Source organism: Schistocerca nitens, chromosome 2 (genome assembly GCF_023898315.1).
Source record: "Schistocerca nitens isolate TAMUIC-IGC-003100 chromosome 2, iqSchNite1.1, whole genome shotgun sequence".
Lineage (NCBI taxonomy): Eukaryota > Metazoa > Arthropoda > Insecta > Orthoptera > Acrididae > Schistocerca > Schistocerca nitens.
The window spans coordinates 461,198,563-461,217,569 of record NC_064615.1 but is presented as its reverse complement, the minus strand read 5'-3'; the positions used below and the strand labels follow the sequence as shown (position 1 = coordinate 461,217,569).

At 46.0% G+C, this 19,007-nt stretch overlaps 1 protein-coding gene across 1 annotated transcript in view; it reads right to left on the bottom strand.

Moving 5' to 3' along the window:
* Positions 1 to 19,007, bottom strand: part of LOC126236351 (calpain-9-like) — a 1,155,357-nt gene that overhangs the window by 41,275 nt on the left and 1,095,075 nt on the right. Inside the window, exons 7-8 of the mRNA XM_049945582.1 lie at positions 16,603 to 16,847; positions 2,637 to 2,809 (exon numbers count right to left, since the gene is read on the bottom strand). Coding sequence (XP_049801539.1) covers positions 2,637 to 2,809; positions 16,603 to 16,847 — 418 coding nt within the window. The remainder of the gene's footprint in view (positions 1 to 2,636; positions 2,810 to 16,602; positions 16,848 to 19,007) is intronic.

The following is a 19,007-nucleotide window of genomic DNA, read 5'->3' as shown; positions in this document are numbered from 1 at the left end:
AACTCCTCATCAGCTCTGACTCAGCTAACCACACTGCAAGCCATCCAGTGCAGTAGGGAAACTAGTCAAATGTATGTAGAAAATCCTTCTTCGTTTATTATATCTAGGGAAAGAGGTGATTTTCTGCTGGGTATTAGTGTATGTATTGCAGCAGCCAATCAGTCTCGCGGTATTCTTATAGTGGCACAATTTATTGTTGAACTACATGCAGCGGCCCCGCTGTTGAGACTCAGTGTAATGTTCAGTTGCGAGAATGAGTGGCTGAAAGTGAGATACGACAAACTGCAGCCAGTGAGGTTAATTAAACACACCGGAAAAAAGATTCATTCCCTGCAGACATCACGCCAGTACCGGGTAACACCACCTGTAGTTTTGATAACTGTTTCACTTCATCGAGAGAGAGAGTCCACAAGTTTCTTCGGGTATGCTATACTCAGGTGAAGCCACCCATTGGTGATAAGATATCGCAGAGCTACCAGTTTGTGGGTAAGTTGGTTGTTACGTTTCACCTTCTTTTCCTAACAGTCCCAGAGATGTTCTGTGGGAACGGGTGATTTTGCGGGTCAGTTCAGATGCGATAGGATGTCTTAGTGTTCATTGAACCAGAAACATATCCATGCAACCTGGTGAATACCGGTATTGGAGATGTCCACAGAATACCCATGATGAAGATGTAGAAGGAAGGACGACAACCGGTCATCGAGTATTCTGAAATAATCGTCCCAGTTCATCTAGAATGAATCTGCACTCAGCAGCAGAGTGTGTGATGATATAAAGTTTCTTGGCAGATTAAAACTGTGTGCCGCACCGAGGCTCAAAATCGCGACCTTTTCCTTCAGCGGGCAGGTGCTCTACCATGTGATCTACCCAAACACGAGTCACTACCTGGCGTCACACCTCCACTTCCGCCAGTATCTCATCTCCTACCTTTCAAACTACACAGAAGTTCGCCTGCGTGACTTACGGGACCAGTACACCTGGAAAAAGGTAGGAGATGAGGTGATGGTGGAACTGAAACTGTGAGGACAGTTCGTAAGTTGTGCTTCATTAGCTCATTGGCAGAGACTTGCCCGCGAAAGGGAAATGTCCCGAATTCAGGATTCAGTCTGGCACACAGTTTTAATCTGCCAGGAAGTTAACCATGGTTCATGTTGACGGAAACTTGAATGAGTGGACCCAGGTTCTGGTACAAAAATCGCCTCCGGAAACCAGAGAAGCACCTCCAACTTAAATTACATCTAAGTGCTATAGATTAAACGATTCACTGGGGCGTTGGTGCAGTCGACGCATTACAGCTGTTGGAAAGAGGTAAAATCGCGACGCGTCAAGTCACACTACACGCCTCCAGACAGCTACAGTTCAGGTTCTGTGCTTCTTGGCCCACTGAAGACGTGCAGCTTTGCTACTGTGAGCAATGGCCTTTTTCGAGGTATTCGACACCAAACGTAGTGTGTTTGCAGTCCCTCATTTACTGACAGAAGAAATTCCTGTCGAGTTAAAAGTGACTGTCATTGACGAAGGATGGCATTCGTCAGCAGTCCCTGCCAGCTATGATCTTTTCACTATTGTTAGGCCGTGTTACATGGCTATGAGTAGTACACCATTCCTTACAGAAATGCTGCTCAGTCTGCGTAGACATACAAATCGGGCAACATCGTTCACAGTGAGGAGACGGGCACGTGCAAACACGATAGATAACACATTCTTGCCATTCTGTCACGACTTCAAATAAACCCATCCTACCGCAGGAATACCATACACTGAACTGGACAATATGCACCACTTCACTACCATGAATTACGCCAGGTATGCAGATTCACATGGCTGTCTGGTAACAGTTGTACACCATAAGCAGCATTCCAAAATTCTTTTGAGGGTTTAAGGGTATTGTTTGGGGAGAGATCCGGCGACCTTGGTGGCGAAGGTATGGTTTGGCTAGCATGAAGATGAGGTAGTAGCAACTCTCGCCTGTGTGCGCATGGGCAGTCCAGGATGGATTGCTAGGAAGGGCAAGAAAACGAGGGTTAGAATATTGGGTGACAGTCAGGATTGTGCCCAGATACGCCTTCGCTGACGACTGTACAGGCTGAAGACACCCCCCCCCCCCCCCCCCCGGGACGGTGGTGGGATACTAACCCCAACCGAGAGCGTTTGGAGCATTACGGGCAGGGCCCTCTAACCGTCTTGGAATTTTCATGGTCTAACGCGCCAGTTGGACAGAATTTGGCATGATATCCCTCAGGAACTCATACACCAACTCTGTCAATCAAAGCCAAGCCGAATAATTGCACGTACATAAGGGCTAGAGGTGGACCATCGCATTTCTAACTTGCTCTTTCTCTTGAACAGGTCATCCAATTTTTTTGAAATTGTAATGATTTTTTCGTCTGTACTTGTACGTAAAACATCTACACATTTCCACCCCATTCGGATAATTCCTTCGTTGTGCGTCTTTGCTCCTTGAGGTTAGATTGTACGGCGAGCTTGTGTGACTGCGTCATAGCTCGTTCCAGCGACTGAGGCGCAGCGAGCTGACCGTGACACTGCTCCGGTTTGGGCAATCCTTCTCTCACGTTTCTGCTGACTGTAGCGGAACAGGAAGAGCATGAGGAAGAGCAAGAGGAAGAGGTCCTCACCGGCGAAGTGCGGGCCGCCGCCGGCGTTGTACCCGGGCCGCCAGCGCCTGCGCGCCAGCACGGCGCGCCACGGCTGCTTCGAGTGCAGCGCCGGCTCGCTCATCCAGTCGTCCGGCCCGATGTGCACCAGGTCCAGGTGCGTGAAGTGCCGCGCGAAGTCCTCGAACGACATCCTGCAACAGCACAGCGCAGCCAAACTCACTGTGCGCCGCGGGGCACAACGTACACTACATCACCGATAGCAAAATAAGTCTCGGAAAAATTACAATCTGCCCGTTTTCACTATTGTTTTAATATACCGTGACGGTACACTTGACGTGAGGCTACTTTCAGAGGTCCAATGTGGGCCGTAATTATCGTATGGAAGCAAAAGTTTGTAGATATTACAATGCGTTAGAGCGGAACCGAGTTACGCTGGGAAAAAATTGTTTCAAATTGTGGCCACAAGGTGCAAATCTGGCTCCGGTATGACGTACACGCTGTCATTTAACAACGCATAATGTGAGTGAACAGCACACATATCGAAAAGAGAGACCATTCACGGATAATGAAACTATTTTATGTAAACGGCAGCAATTGCAGTGTTGCACTGAGAGAGTATTCGGAGACTGAAAGGTGTGAGGAGAGACCCGATGTCAGTAAATGGTTTAAAGAAAATGTCAATGAAATTCGAAACACAGCTGAGCTCGGTGTTTCACCTGGAAGATGGCGTCTTATCCCAATGGAAGTTATCTAAGAGGTTTCGTTGCTGTAACTGACCATGCAACACGTACCCCACGTAGCGCTAGTGCTCATGTAGTGTCACGAGAATTGTCCATTCCATGGTCAACAGTACAGAAAGTCTTGCAGTTTGTTTTACACCTGTACCTGTATGAGATACAAACGGTGCAGCAACAGAAACCTCATGATCCGCAGAAACGTTCTGAATTCGCCCTTCGGTCTCTCGCACAGATCGAAATTGGTGACATGTGGCCGGGCAATATTCTACGGACTGTCGAGTCACACTTTACACAACAGGATGTAGTGAATAGACAAAACTGCCGAACTTGGGCTACTGTTAAACCACGCGTTGTGCAGGAAGAGCCATTGCACTTGCCATATGTGACTGTGAGGTGTGGATTCACAAGCAGCTTTATTCTCGGTCCTTTCTTCTTTGCAATACACCCAGAGGTCCTGTCACGTGTACAGTGATGTATGCACATTATTGAGACCTTCTTGTACAGCGACTTATTTCTACTTTTAGAGAGTGCGGCTGTCTGGAAAACATTATTTTCATGCAAGATGGGCATTACCTCGTATCAATCGTCCAGTGAAATGCCTGCTTATCTCTATCGAAGGTGTTATCTCCAGAGGTTTTCTAGATGCGTGGCCTGCAAGATCCCCTGATCTGAATCCATATCTGCGGATATGTAATACAAACCGTTAACCAGGAACACGTTCGGTCTCTTCCTGATCTGAATTGCAGTATACAGGTACACGTTGCTCAGATTCCACAGGGAAAGTTACGAGCACCTATTCATCTCGTAGCTTTACGGATGCAACGTCTCGTCGACGTCTCCAGTGCTCATACTGAACAAACTGTGTAAGCAGCAGTTACTAATAAAACCAACATTACGCCTTTCTCACTTGTTTGACCTTTTCTGCCCACATACTGTTCCTAATACATTGGATATGGAAACAGTTCTATACGTCTTTCTTGCAGTCACAGAGACAGATTTGTACCTGGTGGAAAAACTGGAACAATTTATTTTTTCAGCACATATCTCATTAGATTATCTACTTTGTTTCGTTGCTGTACAGTAATTACAGCCCACGCTGGACCTTCCACAGTAGCTGAACAACTAGTTACAACCACCCGGCACCTAACTGCTAGTTTAAAGTGTCCATATCATCATGTGGATATGAGCCGCTCCCCCAAGCACACCACCCATTCTCCCTCCGTCCTCCGCATTTTACAAATGTTGAAACTTTTAAAATTTTTGAAGTTTTTAATAACTGTTTACAAAATCATATCACATTTCTCTAACGAATATAATTAAAATCTGGCAAAGTATACACTCCTTTCGCGAATATAAACATGTACGAATAGACAAAGAAACGAAATAAAACGTCGACCTATACCTTCTGCGTTCAGTACTATTGACAACGCATTGGAAACGATACGATGCCAATTTACGGTGCATGTAGTTACTCGTTAGATTTTATAATGATTCTTTGTCGCTTGTTTTTATCTATTGGAGATCTGAAGACCACTGTGTGGTCGAAATACACTCCTGGAAATTGAAATAAGAACACCGTGAATTCATTGTCCCAGGAAGGGGAAACTTTATTGACACATTCCTGGGGTCAGATACATCACATGATCACACTGACAGAACCACAGGCACATAGACACAGGCAACAGAGCATGCACAATGTCGGCACTAGTACAGTGTATATCCACCTTTCGCAGCAATGCAGGCTGATATTCTCCCATGGAGACGATCGTAGAGATGCTGGATGTAGTCCTGTGGAACGGCTTGCCATGCCATTTCCACCTGGCGCCTCAGTTGGACCAGCATTCGTGCTGGACGTGCAGACCGCGTGAGACGACGCTTCATCCAGTCGCAAACATGCTCAATGGGGGACAGATCCGGAGATCTTGCTGGCCAGGGTAGTTGACTTACACCTTCTAGAGCACGTTGGGTGGCACGGGATACATGCGGACGTGCATTGTCCTGTTGGAACAGCAAGTTCCCTTGCCGGTCTAGGAATGGTAGAACGATGGGTTCGATGACGGTTTGGATGTACCGTGCACTAATCAGTGTCCCCTCGACGATCACCAGTGGTGTACGGCTAGTGTAGGAGATCGCTCCCCACACCATGATGCCGGGTGTTGGCCCTGTGTGCCTCGGTCGTATGCAGTCCTGATTGTGGCGCTCACCTGCACGGCGCCAAACGCGCATACGACCATCATTGGCACCAAGGCAGAAGCGACTCTCATTGCTGAAGACGACACGTCTCCATTCGTCCCTCCATTCACGCCTGTCGCGACACCACTGGAGGCGGGCTGCACGATGTTGGGGCGTGAGCGGAAGACGGCCTAACGGTGTGCGGGACCGTAGCCCAGCTTCATGGAGACGGTTGCGAATGGTCCTCGCCGATACCCCAGGAGCAACAGTGTCCCTAATTTGCTGGGAAGTGGCGGTGCGGTCCCCTACGGCACTGCGTAGGATCCTACGGTCTTGGCGTGCATCCGTGCGTCGCTGCGGTCCGGTCCCAGGTCGACGGGCACGTGCACCTTCCGCCGACCACTGGCGACAACATCGATGTACTGTGGAGACCTCACGCCCCACGTGTTGAGCAATTCGGTGGTACGTCCACCCAGCCTCCCGCATGCCCACTATACGCCCTCGCTCAAAGTCCGTCAACTGCACATACGGTTCACGTCCACGCTGTCGCGGCATGCTACCAGTGTTAAAGACTGCGATGGAGCTCCGTATGCCACGGCAAACTGGCTGACACTGACGGCGGCGGTGCACAAATGCTGTGCAGCTAGCGCCATTCGACGGCCAACACCGCGGTTCCTGGTGTGTCCGCTGTGCCGTGCGTGTGATCATTGCTTGTACAGCCCTCTCGCAGTGTCCGGATCAAGTATGGTGGGTCTGACACACCGGTGTCAATGTGTTCTTTTTTCCATTTCCGGGAGTGTAGGTTACGGTATTGTGAAATTCTTATAATAAAAGAACAGATAACGGTTCCGGGCATGAGGTGAACAGATCGTACTCTAGGGCTGAAACTCTTACAAGGGAAAGATGTGGGAAAAGTTGGCGTACTGTTCAACAATGATGCAGCTATGAGCTGGCTGGGTAAGACTGCGTCAACTACAAAGCGTTACTCCCTATTGTTTCGTAGTTTGAGTACAGAAAGCGATAACGGAACGTGTGCAGTGGGCAGCAGCGATGGTTTTGGTGTAACGTTAGTGAGTTAACTGGTGGCTTCATGAAAAGGGAAAGCGTTGAAGATAAAGGGAACCCAACGTGCTTATAAGAAACTGCAAAATGCGTGTAACAGAATACCATGCCATAGAGAATGGAAAGCTAATATCTTCAGAAAGAAAAGCAAGATTGAAAGTACTTACTTTAAGCATTCTACAGCAGATTTACGTAACTGTGCTAGGAGACAAACCACGGAATGACTAACTAACTACATGGAAACTTCATTGCTTTCGTCCCTTAAAGATGGCTATAAAGACATCAAAGATTTTATTTCAGGGCATTCTGTTTTAATAAGGCACCAAAATAGACACGGAGAAAACTGTGACAACAGGACGTAATTGGCAATTGGACTATTGTTATGAAAGGGAACATCAGACTTCAAGCGTGTATCGATTTCGATACTTGAAATTATGTTCTTCCATTACACGGCGAATCACTGCTGCCGACGTGACAGTATGCATTATCGTATCCCAATATGTGTTAATTGTTGTGCCTTGTCTCCTGTACTCAATGTGCAGAATTTTGTAAGAAAACATATGCTAAATATGCCCCTCCTTTTGAAGACAGCCCTTATTCCCTCGTGACTAAAATCAGGGTAAACATACTTGGAACACAGCAAATCATTTTTCTTCATATGCCTAGCTCTTTTATTTCAGGGCCTACAAAAATAAGATCTTATATTTTTGCAGTAGATGTGTTGAATGAAAAGCAACAGATCATTTTGTAAAATTGTGCGATGATTACTACGCGACATATGCTTTGCTGGAAGATGAATCTGGCTCTGAGCACTATGGGACTCAACTGCTGAGGTTATTAGTCCCCTAGAACTTAGAACTAGTTAAACCTAACTAACCTAAGGACATCACAAACATCCATGCCCGAGGCAGGATTCGAACCTGCGACCGTAGCGGTCTTGCGGTTCCAGACTGCAGCGCCTTTAACCGCACGGCCACTTCGGCCGGCAAGATGAATCTGAAAATACAACTATAGCAAGTAGGCAAATGAAACGTAATTCTAATTCGAGGCTGAATTGGCAGAATAGAGTAGCACAGATAACAGGTGATGAATGTCGTGACGTCACCATCGGAAACAGTTGCACAAAACATCCAGAGAAGCATCGTGGTCCGCAGAGGAAAGAAAACTGCATTTATATTTTTGCTGCAACGTGTCGTTCACTGCAATAGCAAGAGAAAATTACTAAAAACAGACTAATGAACTACCTGGAGATGCATAACAGCACAGTTCGGTTTCCAAGGTAGTAGACGTCCAGAATCAACCACGGAAGAGATTACGAAAGTGGTACTTCTAGCACTAGGCAAAGATAACTGCGTCAGAGGCATACCGAGTGATTCGAAAAGAAAGAACAGACTTCAGTGGTTTATTGCAGACAAACTATAAAAGGTAGAAACACATTGCACATGTCATAGGATAGAGGAAGGTTCAAAGATCTGACACAGATGCGCTGTTGTTTGTAGCTTTGTGGTGACTACACCATAAGAGAAATCATTTGGTATGTTGGAATTTGGGCGAAGTCGCTCCATCGTTCAAGTGCACCTTGCATTCCGCCGTCCATTCAGCCATTTCTGAACATTTATGACTGGCATACAAAATTCTTGAAAGTTGGTTGCCTATGCAAAAGAAAGAACAATGGTCGGCTACGCATGTCTGATCAAAAATGTCGAGCATATCCGAGTCGCTTTCACACGGAGCCTTCGGAAGTACACGAGACTGGCAGGCCACAAACTTAAACTTTCTCAAACAACGGTACGGCGTGTTGTGAAACGACGCCTGCCCGTGAATCCTTACAACTTGCAGTTACTGCAACAGTTACGTCCAGACGACCACAACAGAAAGTACGAATTTTGTGTTTGAGCTCTCCAGGGTATGGCAGAAGACACTGTTCTCCAAACGACTAATCTTTTCGAACGAGTCGACGTTTTATCTATCGGTTAAAGTAAACCGCCACAGTGTAAGAATTTGGGAGTCACGAAATGCTGGCGTCGTCATCGAACATGAAAGAGATTCACCGAAACTGTTTTGTGTCATTTCTGTTCACAATATTTATGGACCCTCCCTTTTCTACGGAAGAAACTGTCACAGAAATGTCATACCTGGACATGATGCTAAGTTTGTTGTTTCCACAACATCAAGAAGATTCCAGTGATTTGATTTTTATGCATGACGGCGCCACACCTCATTTTCACCTTGAGGAGCGGTGTTATCTCAACACCACTATCCCACAAAATTGGACTGGAAGATGAGGAGAACAAGATCTTGTTCATTGTTTTTGGCCTCCCAGGTCGCCAGACCTCACGCGTTGCAATTTTTTTCAGTGACATGCATTAAAGACAGATTCCTTGTCCCCACCTATGGCAGCTAATCTTAAAGATCAGAGAAATCGAATTGTTGAGGCTGTTGACTCAGTAAGAAGGGACCTGCTGAATCGTGTGTGGAATGAAATGAACAGCCGTTTCAGAGCTTCTCGAGCAACGCATGGTGCTCATGTTGAATGTAAGATATAGTGTCTGTGCGAACATAAAATTTTGCTGCTTCCTCTATCCAGTGACATGTGCAATGTGTTTTTATCTTTCATAGTTTGTCTGTAATAAACAACTGAAATTTGCTCTTCCTTTTTGAATAACCCTGTATTTTTAGATCTATGGTAGGGATCTGACTGTGGTCATGAAACTTTACTAAAAAGGACAGAATTATCTGGAGTAAGTTACGAGCCTACAAATGTACTTCAGCATGCTAAGTATCGCTCCCGTACGGACCGCGAAGACAAAATTATGCTAATTAATGCGCGCACAGAGGCATTTAGGCACTGATTTCACACACTCTATACGCGATTGGAATGGGAAGGAATCGTAACATGTAGTACAATGATTAGTACCCCCTGTCATGAACTTCAGAGTCGTTGCACAGTTCGCATGTAGGAGATGTGCAATGGTCTGATAACTAGTTTCAATCATAGTGGGTGGGCATATATACAGAGGTGTCGAAACTCATGGGATACCGATGTGCACACATACAGGTGGTGGTAGTTTCGCGTGCACACGGTACGAAAGGGCAGTGCTTCAGCGGAGCAGTCATTCGTCTCAGGTGATTCACGTGAAAAGGTTTCCGACTTGATTATGCCCGCACGTCGGGAATTGACAGACTTTGATCGCGGAATGGTAGTTGGAGCTAGGCGCATGGGACGTACCATTTCGGACATCGTTAGAGAATTCAATATTACGAGATCCATAATGTCAAGAGCGCGCCTAGAACACCAAATTTCAGGCATTACCTCTCACCACGGACAACGCAGTGAAATAACGGCAGAAATCAATGCAGGATGTACAAGGAACGAAAGCGTTAGGACAGTGCGGCAAATTTGGCGTCAGTGGGCTGACCACCGACCCAAGTGCCTCGCTAACAGCACGGCATCGTCTTCAGCTGCCCTCCTGGGATCGTAACTATGTCGGGTAGACGCTAGATACCTGGAAAACCATGTCCTGGTAAGATGAGTCCCGATTTCACTCGGTAGGAGCTGACGATAGGATTCGTTGTTGGCGCAGACCCCGCGAAGCCATGGACCGAATTTGTCAACTACTTTTATGGGGCATAGTCGAGAGGTCAGTTGGCGCAAAACATTCTGCACCGGCAACACTTTCGCAATTATGGACGGCTATGGAGGCAGCATCACTCAATATTTGTGCAGGGGACTTCAGAAGACTTGTTGAGTCCACACCACGTCGAGTTCCTGCACTATGCCGGCCAAAAGGGGATCCGACACAATATTGAAAGGTATCCTATGACTTTTGTCACCTCAGTGCAAGCACCAACATGTAAGCAAGGGGCTCGACATGTAGGCAAGGGGCTAGTGTTGTCTTCGATTGGAAACTTTTTGATTGCCCCTTATAAATGATTTTTCAGACGATGTTAGAGGAAGGAAATTTTTTTTATGAAGACAGATAAAACGTCATAACTGCTAGCACAGAATACAGCAGTCAAGTAAGATTATCATCTATTAATATACAATAAATTGACAATAAACTTTGACACGGTGGGTCATGCGTTTTTGACGGCGGTACTACGACATAGAGATAGTGACGCGTCTGCTTCGAGGCGTAATGTACAACGGCCGTCTCAGGCCGCCAATCTTGACCCAACGCTCGGTGAGACAGGGCTGTCCTCTCTCAGCGATGCTGTACGCCTTTACTTTGGAACCGGCCTCTGTGGCTTCCGACAACGCCTGGCGGGGATGAGACTTGGCAGACACACTTTGTGGTGCAGTGCTCATGCCGACGATCTGGTATTCCTCCTTCGTTGTGGAAATGATGTCTGCGCAGCATTGGCGTCGTTGGCAGTCTACGGCACGGTAGTGCTCTGCCTACAGGTAAGGAAGGGGCTGTCCGATGGGTGCATCACCCCCGTATGTGACACGATACGTTGCTCAGGCATCGATTTCACAACTAACCTGCCACTTTGAATAGCCATGAACTGCAGGCATCTATTAAATCAGATCATAGCAGCGCTAACCGATCGTCGTCTTTGGACTTCTGCAACGTACGCGATATGTCACTGTCTGTTTGGCATCGCGCATTCCCCATGTTGCGCAGATGTTCCAATCCCGCCATGTCTTGCTCGCCACATGGCGGCTTTTGGACTCTTTGTTAGTATGGGCATGCTTTTCAAGATCCGCTACGAGTTTCTCTCGCTCTTGAGGTACGGACGAGGCTTAGGACTCTTTCATGTTCAGGGCAGCGAAGGCCGTGTTTTCAAGCTCTCACAGGAAGATGTGGTAAGGTTGTTCAACATGTCTTACAAGCCTGTCTTATATATTGGCCAATTCTTCCTTGAAGACCACTATTGCCCACTCGTTTGACATTGTTGAGGACACTATACACCAACATGCAACTAAGGCGCCGAAGGTGATTAAAACGAAGTACCCCAATACAGAGTGGTGTGTTGTGTGGCAGGCGGTGAGCGCCGCCACTTTTGATATGGACGCCCAGTCCTCTTTTTTTTGTATGTCCTTCCTTTGCTACATGACGGTTAACGGGAATCAGTTGTTCCAGTCTCGCCTATATCAAATTAATCTTGCGCACTCTTCATTGTGTGTAACCTGAAGATTGATGGATAAGCTTGACCATCGCCTTGTCAGCGGATCGGCGAGTGATGTTTGGCACTTGCTGGGCCAGATGTTGGCTTTCCTCACACGCGTGACTCCGACCGATAGCTGCATAATCGCTCCTCTTCCCATATGATGTGTATTTTCCGAGAGGAAAAACGAGTTATGTGACATGGGTACGCGGCCAGGCCGCCCACTACTGGTTGGGTGATGGTGAGAAGATAGACCTCAATTTTTGACACTACTCAAACGAACGACACTGTGCGATCGTACGGAACCCCAAGTAGCAGCAATATTTCTTAAATTTTCTGTGGAGTGCGTTCCGTAACCGTTTTTGTTAGTATTGAACTGTCTATGGTGACACATTACTACGTGAAGATATGCATCGATAATTCCGCAGCGAATAGCTCTATGCAGCGTCTTCAAATGGCTCTAAGCACTATGGGACTTACCATCTGAGGTCATGAGTCCCCTAGACTTAGAACTACTTAAACCTAACTAACCTAAGTAGATCACACACATCCATGCCCGAGGCAGGATTCGAATCTGCGACCGTAGCAGGAGGGGGAGATTAGTGTTTAACGTCCCGTCGACAACGTGGTTATTAGAGACGGAGCGCAAGCTCGGGTGAAGGAAGGATGGGGAAGCAAATCGGCCGTGCCCTTTCAAAGGAACCATCCCGGCATTTGCCTGAAGCGAGTTAGGGAAATCATGGAAAACCTAAATCAGGATGGCCGGAGACGGGATTGAACCGTCGTCCTCCCGAATGCGAGTCCAGTGTGCTAACCACTGCGCCACCTCGCTCGGTGCGACCGTAGCAGCACCGCGGTTCTGGACTGAAGCGCCTAGAAGCGCTCGGCCACAGCGCCTTAAAAAGACGACCTCTTTTATATTTCTTCGTGTTTGGCAGCCGACGAGGACCAGGTTTCATTTACCTTCCCCTCGCTATTATGAGGCATGCCAAAGCACGAGCTTTTGTAATACGTTGGTGATGGTACAAAATAATAATAATTATTATTATTAGTAGTAGTATTATTAGTATTACTCTTTTCTTCTTTATCTTTGCTTGGATCGTATGCCCTTCATCCTTCTGAGGGGAATAACGGGACATTGTGGCCAGGCCTGGGTTTTCTACCCCTCCCCATTTTGCCCTCACCACCCACTTTTTCAGAAATTAAAAAAAATTGCGGTTAAGGCAATCGTTCTAGAGAAGTGTAGAATCCGGTTTCGAATCCCAATCCGCCACAAATTTTTCACATGTCTCCGTTGCATTTAATGCAGTGGCCGTATACAAATGGTGTCTGTTGTTACGGACATTACCGAAAGAATAGATACCACACACATAAAAAATTGTCGTCTGGTTTAAAAAAAAAGAAAGAAGGAATACGTTTGTTTTAGTTGTCTCGTTGATTTCTTCGGGCATATTATCGCACTATTTGTTTCTCTAGTAGGAAGCGCTGTTTTCAGTGGATATGTTGTGACAGTCCAAAATTTTTACCAGATCTGGACTCTAAACTGGAATTTCTGATTTTCATTAAAGGTAGAAGAAGCGAGCTCGAGTCTCGGTAAAGCATAGTTTTTCGGTTGTCAAGACACATTCATAACAATGCGACCTCAGGGTTTCTGAACGGTTTGTACTGATATAATTTCATAAAAATGGTTCAAATGGCTCTGAGCACTATGGGACTCAACTGCTGTGGTCATCAGTCCCCTAGAACTTAGATCTACTTAAACCTAACTAACCTAAGGACATTACACACATCCATGCCCGAGGCAGGATTCGAACCTGCGACCGTAGCAGTCGCACGGTTCCGGACTGCGCGCCTAGAACCGCGAGACCACCGCGGCCGGCATATTTTCATATCCTATGCCTCCTTAGTTCTGAAGAGGATTGGAGAGAAGGTGGAGGATATGCTGAGTAAAGATCAGTTTGGCTTCAGAAAGGGATTGGGAACAAGAGAGGCCATTCTAGCACTGAGACTCGTTATCTAAAAGCAATTACAGAAAAACAAACCAACTTATATTGCCTTTGTAGACATGGACAAGGCATTTGATAACGTTATCTGGCAAGAAATGTTCAGAGTGCTGAGGAAAAGTGGAATAAAGTACAAAGGCATCCGTGTGATACTAAGCTTCTATAAGAATGAGGAGGCAGTCATTAGGAACTGTCACCATGAACAAGAAGCAAATATTGGAAAAGGGGTAAGGCAAGGATGTGCTCTCTCTCATATTCAATGCTTACATCCAGGAAGCTATAGACCAAGTTCGAGAAACTACTGAGGTGGGGAACAAAGTTAATGGGCAGAAGATAGACATGCTACGTTATGCGGATGATATTGCTATAGTCACGGAGACAAAAGAAGATCTAGAGGAAGTCCTCAGAACAATGGATAAAATTCTATGCAATCAGTGTGGAATAATAAACAAGAAAAAGACTAAATTGATGGTATGCAGTACAGGAGCAGAACATGAAACTCTGAGAATGAGAATTGGAAGAGAGGAGCTGGAAGTGATAGAGGAATTTAATTACCTGGGAAGCAAAATCACAAGAGATGGTAGAAGCCGGAAAGAAATTGTGACCAGAATACAAAAGGCCAAAACTGCATTTAATCGGAGAAGGAACTTACTCACCAGGAAAAAAGATCAATCTGAAAATAAGGAAACGTATCATGAAAGGTTTCGTTTGGAGTGTGGCCCTATACGGATGTGAAACTTGGATAGTTGAAAGAGAAGAGAGAAGACCGCTAGAGGCCCTGGAGATGTGGTGCTATAGAAGGATGATGAAGTTCAGATGGAGAGACAAAGTAACAAATGAAGAGGTGCTCAGAAGAGTACAGGAAACCAGATCTCCGTGGAGGCACATCCAAACAAGAAGAGACAAACTTGTAGGGCACGTCCTACGACACAACAACATCACTGGAACAATAGCAGAAGGAACTATTGAGGGAAGGAATCGGCGGGGGCGACCAAGGATATCATACATGCAACAGATCATGAATGACGTTGGATGTAACACATACGTGAAAATGAAGAGGAAGGCAGACAGAAGAGAGGAATGGCGCTGTGCTGCAAACCAACCTCTGGGTTGAACACTAAAACAGAAAGAGATGCCTCCTTATTGATTTCATACCCATAGAGCAAAGAAGGGAAAACAGGAAGGTGGAAGGAGTATATAGAGGGTCTATAAAGGGGCGATGTTCTTAAGGACAATATTATGGAAATGGAAGAGGAGGTAGATGAAGATGAAATGGGAGATATGTTACTGCGTGAAGAGTTTGACAGAGCACTGAAAGACGTAAGTCGAAACAAGGGCCCGGGAGTAGACAACATTCCATTAGAACAACTGACAGCCTTGGGAGAGCCAGTCCTGACAAAACTCTACCATCTGGTGAGCAAGATGTATGAGACAGACGAAATTCCCTCAGACTTCAAGAAGAATGTAATAATTCCAACCCCAAAGAAAGCAAGTGTTGACAGATGTGAAAATTAACGAACTATCAGTTTAATAAGTCACAGCTGCAAAATACTAACGCGAATTCTTTACAGACGAATGGAAAAACTGGTAGAAGCCGACCTCGGGGAAGATCAGTTTGGATTCCGTAGAAATTCTGCAACATGTGAGGCAATACTGACCCTAAGACTTATCTTAGAAGAAAGATTAAGGAAAGGCAAACCTAAGTTTCTAGCATTAGTAGACTTAGAGAAAGCTTTTGACAATGTTGACTGGAATACTCTCTTTCAAATTCTGAAGGTGATATGGGTAAAATACAGGGAGCGAAAGGCTATTTACAATTTGTACAGAAAGCAGATGGCAGTTATAAGAGTCGAGGGACATGAAAGGGAAACAGTGGTTGGGAAAGGAGTGAGACAGGGTTGTAGCCTCTCCCCGATGTTATTCAATCTGTATATTGAGCAAGCAGTAAAGGAAACAAAAGAAAAATTCGGAGTAGGCATTAAAATTCATGGAGAAGAAGTAAAAACTTTGAGGTTCGCCGATGACTTTGTAATTCTGTCAGAGACAGCAAAGGACTTGGAAGAGCAGTTGAACGGAATGGACAGTGTCTTGAAAGGAGGGTATAAGATGAACTTCAACAAAAGCAAAACGAGGATAATGGAATGTAGTCGAATTAAGTCGGGTATGGTGAGGGAATTAGATTAGGAAATGAGACGCTTAAAGTAGTAAAGGAGTTTTGCTATTTGGGGAGCAAAATAACTGATGATGGTCGAAGTCGAGAAGATATAAAATGTAGACTGGAAATGGCAAGGAAAGCGTTTCTGAAGAACAGAAATTTGTTAACATCGAGTATAGATTTAAGTGTCAGGAAGTCGTTTCTCAAAGTATTTGTATGGAGTGTAGCCATGTATGGAAGTGAAACGTGCACGATAAATAGTTTAGACAAGAAGAGAATAGAAGCTTTCGAAATGTGGTGCTACAGAAGAATGCTGGGTAGATCACATAATGATGGGTAGATCACATAACTAATGAGGAGGTATTGAACAGAATTGGGGAGAAGTTTGTGGCACAACTTGACTAAAAGAAGGGATCGGTTGGTAGGACATGTTCTGAGGCATCAAGGGATCACCAATTTAGTGTTGGAGGTCAGCGTGGAGGGTAAAAATCGTAGAGGGAGACCAGAAATGAATACACTAAGCAGATTCAGAAGGATGTAGGCTGTAGTAGGTACTGGGAGATGGTGAAGCTTGCGCAGGATAGAGTAGCATGGAGAGCTGCATCAAACCAGTCTCAGGACTGAAGACCACAACAACAACACCACCCATAGATTCAAACGCACACACACACACACACACACATATGTTCTAGATTTTCGTGTTGTCTGAATTTCCTCGGCACAGGTAAACAGCGAGTACTGACCAGAACTCGCCGTCGTTGCGCACGCGCACGGAGAGCAGCTCCTTGTCGCGCTCGGAGAGGCCGTCCCACTCCCAGGAGCGCTCGCTCCAGGGCCCCGTCCACTCGCCGCGCCCCCACGGGTTGCGCAGGCGCACCAGCGGCGTCTCGCCGAGCGGGCCGCGCACGCGCGCCAGCCCCGTCACGCTGTACGCGTGCTGCGTCACCAGCCCGTTGCGCAGCCGCAGCTGCCGCCGGCTCTCCTTCTCCTGCACATCCTCACACTGTCATCTTATATTCCTCCTGTACACTACATTCACACATCTACGTACTCCTAACACACAACAACTCATTGTGCTTACAAGTTGGAGAGGTCAATTAGTTTGTCAGTTACATGTTCCAGAGATCTTTTAAACGATTCTTTCACCAAATTAAGTGTATCGAATCAGTTTACAGGACATGGATACAAGATTTATGTTAACATTAATGAACACATTAATTTTTTAGTCCTACTCATGCAACTACACTAATGGCCATTAAAATTGCTGCACCACGAAGACGACGTGCTACAGACGCGAAATTTAACCGACAGGAAGAAGATGCTGTGATAAGCAAATGATTAGCTTTTCAGAGCATTCACACAAGGTTGAACATACAACGTGCTGACATGAGGAAAGTTTCCATCCGATTTCTCATACAAAAATAGCAGTTGACCGCCGTTGCCTGGTGAAAAGTTGTTGTGATGCCTCGTGTAAGGAGGAGAAATGCGTACCATCACGTTTCCGACTTTGATAAAGGTCGGATTGTACCCTATCGCGATTGCGGTTTATCGTATCGCGACATTGCTGCTCGCGTTGGCCGAGATCCAATGACTGTTAGCAGAATATGGAATCGGTAGGTTCAGGAGGGTAACACGGAACGCCGTGCTGGATCCCAACGGCCTCGTATCACTAGCAGTCGAGATGACAGGCATCTTATCCGCATGAATGTAACGGATCGTGCAGCCACGTCTCGATCCCTGAGTCATCAGATGGGTACGTTTGCAAGACAACAACCATCTGCACGAACAGTTCGACGACGTTTGCAGCAGCGTGGACTATCAGCTCGGAGACCATGGTTGCGGTTACCCTTGACGTTGCTTCACAGACAGGAGCGCATGCGATGGTGTACTCGACGACGAACCTGGGTGCACGAATGGCAAAACGTCGGTTTTTCGGATGAATCCAGGTTCTGTTTACAGCATCTGCGTTTGGCGACATAGCGGTGAACGCACAGTGGAAGCGTGTATTCGTCATCCCCATACTACCGTATCACCCGACGTCATGGTATGGGGTGCCATTGGTTACACGTCTCGGTCACCTCTTGTTCGCACTGGCGACACTTTTAACAATGGACGTTACATTTCAGATGTGTTACGACCCGTGGCTCTACCCTTCATCCGATCCCTGCGAAACCCTACATCAGCAGGATAATGCAAGACCGCATGTTGCAGGTACTGTACGGGCCTTTCTGGATACAGAAAATGCTCGACTGCTGCCCTGGCCAGCACATTCACCAGATCTCTCACCAATTGAAAAGGTGCAGTCAATGGTCGCCGAGCAACTGGCTCGTCACACTACGCCACTCACTACTCTTCATGAACTGTGGTATCCTGTTGTAGCTGCATGGGCAGCTGTACCTGTACACGCCATCCAAGCTCTGTTTGACTCAATGCCCAGGCGTATCAAGGCCGTTATTACGGCCAGAGGTGGTTGTTCTGGGTACTGATTTCTCAGGATGTATGCACCCAAATTGCGTGAAAATGTAATCACATGTCAGTTCTAGTATAATATATTTGTCCAATGAATTCCCGTTTATCATCTGCATTTCTTCTTGGTGTAGCAATTTTAATGTCCAGTAGCGTACACTTAACAACTAGATTATTTTTCTAAACTGGCAGACAGTTAACTGTCCAGGTGAAATGGTTTCAAGTTAAATTTAAAACTTTTCTGCTCCTGTAAGTCATTTTATGTTATTGGGTAAATGATCAAAAATTTTTGTTGCTGTACATTTGAACTCCTTTCTGAGCCACGTACAGCTATAATAACAGATAATAAAGGACATTTTCCCCTCTAGTGTTGTAGGGATGAACTTGACTGTTCTTCTCAATTGTTATGGCTTATTTATGACTAATTTCATTAGCGTATATGTTGTGTCTAGACCATACAGCCTAGACACAATGAGGTAGCTAGGTGCACGCTAAACTAACGCAGACGGGCTTGAAGTTCTGGAACATGAGACTTATTAATGAATAAGAAGAAAAGTACGTAGATGTTACTTAACTTTTATTCTCTTGTTGGAATACATCTCTTGAATAGTAGTAAGCTATAAGCACTGATACAAATGGCGCCTTGCTAGGTAGTAGCTATGGACTAGCTGAAGGCTATTCA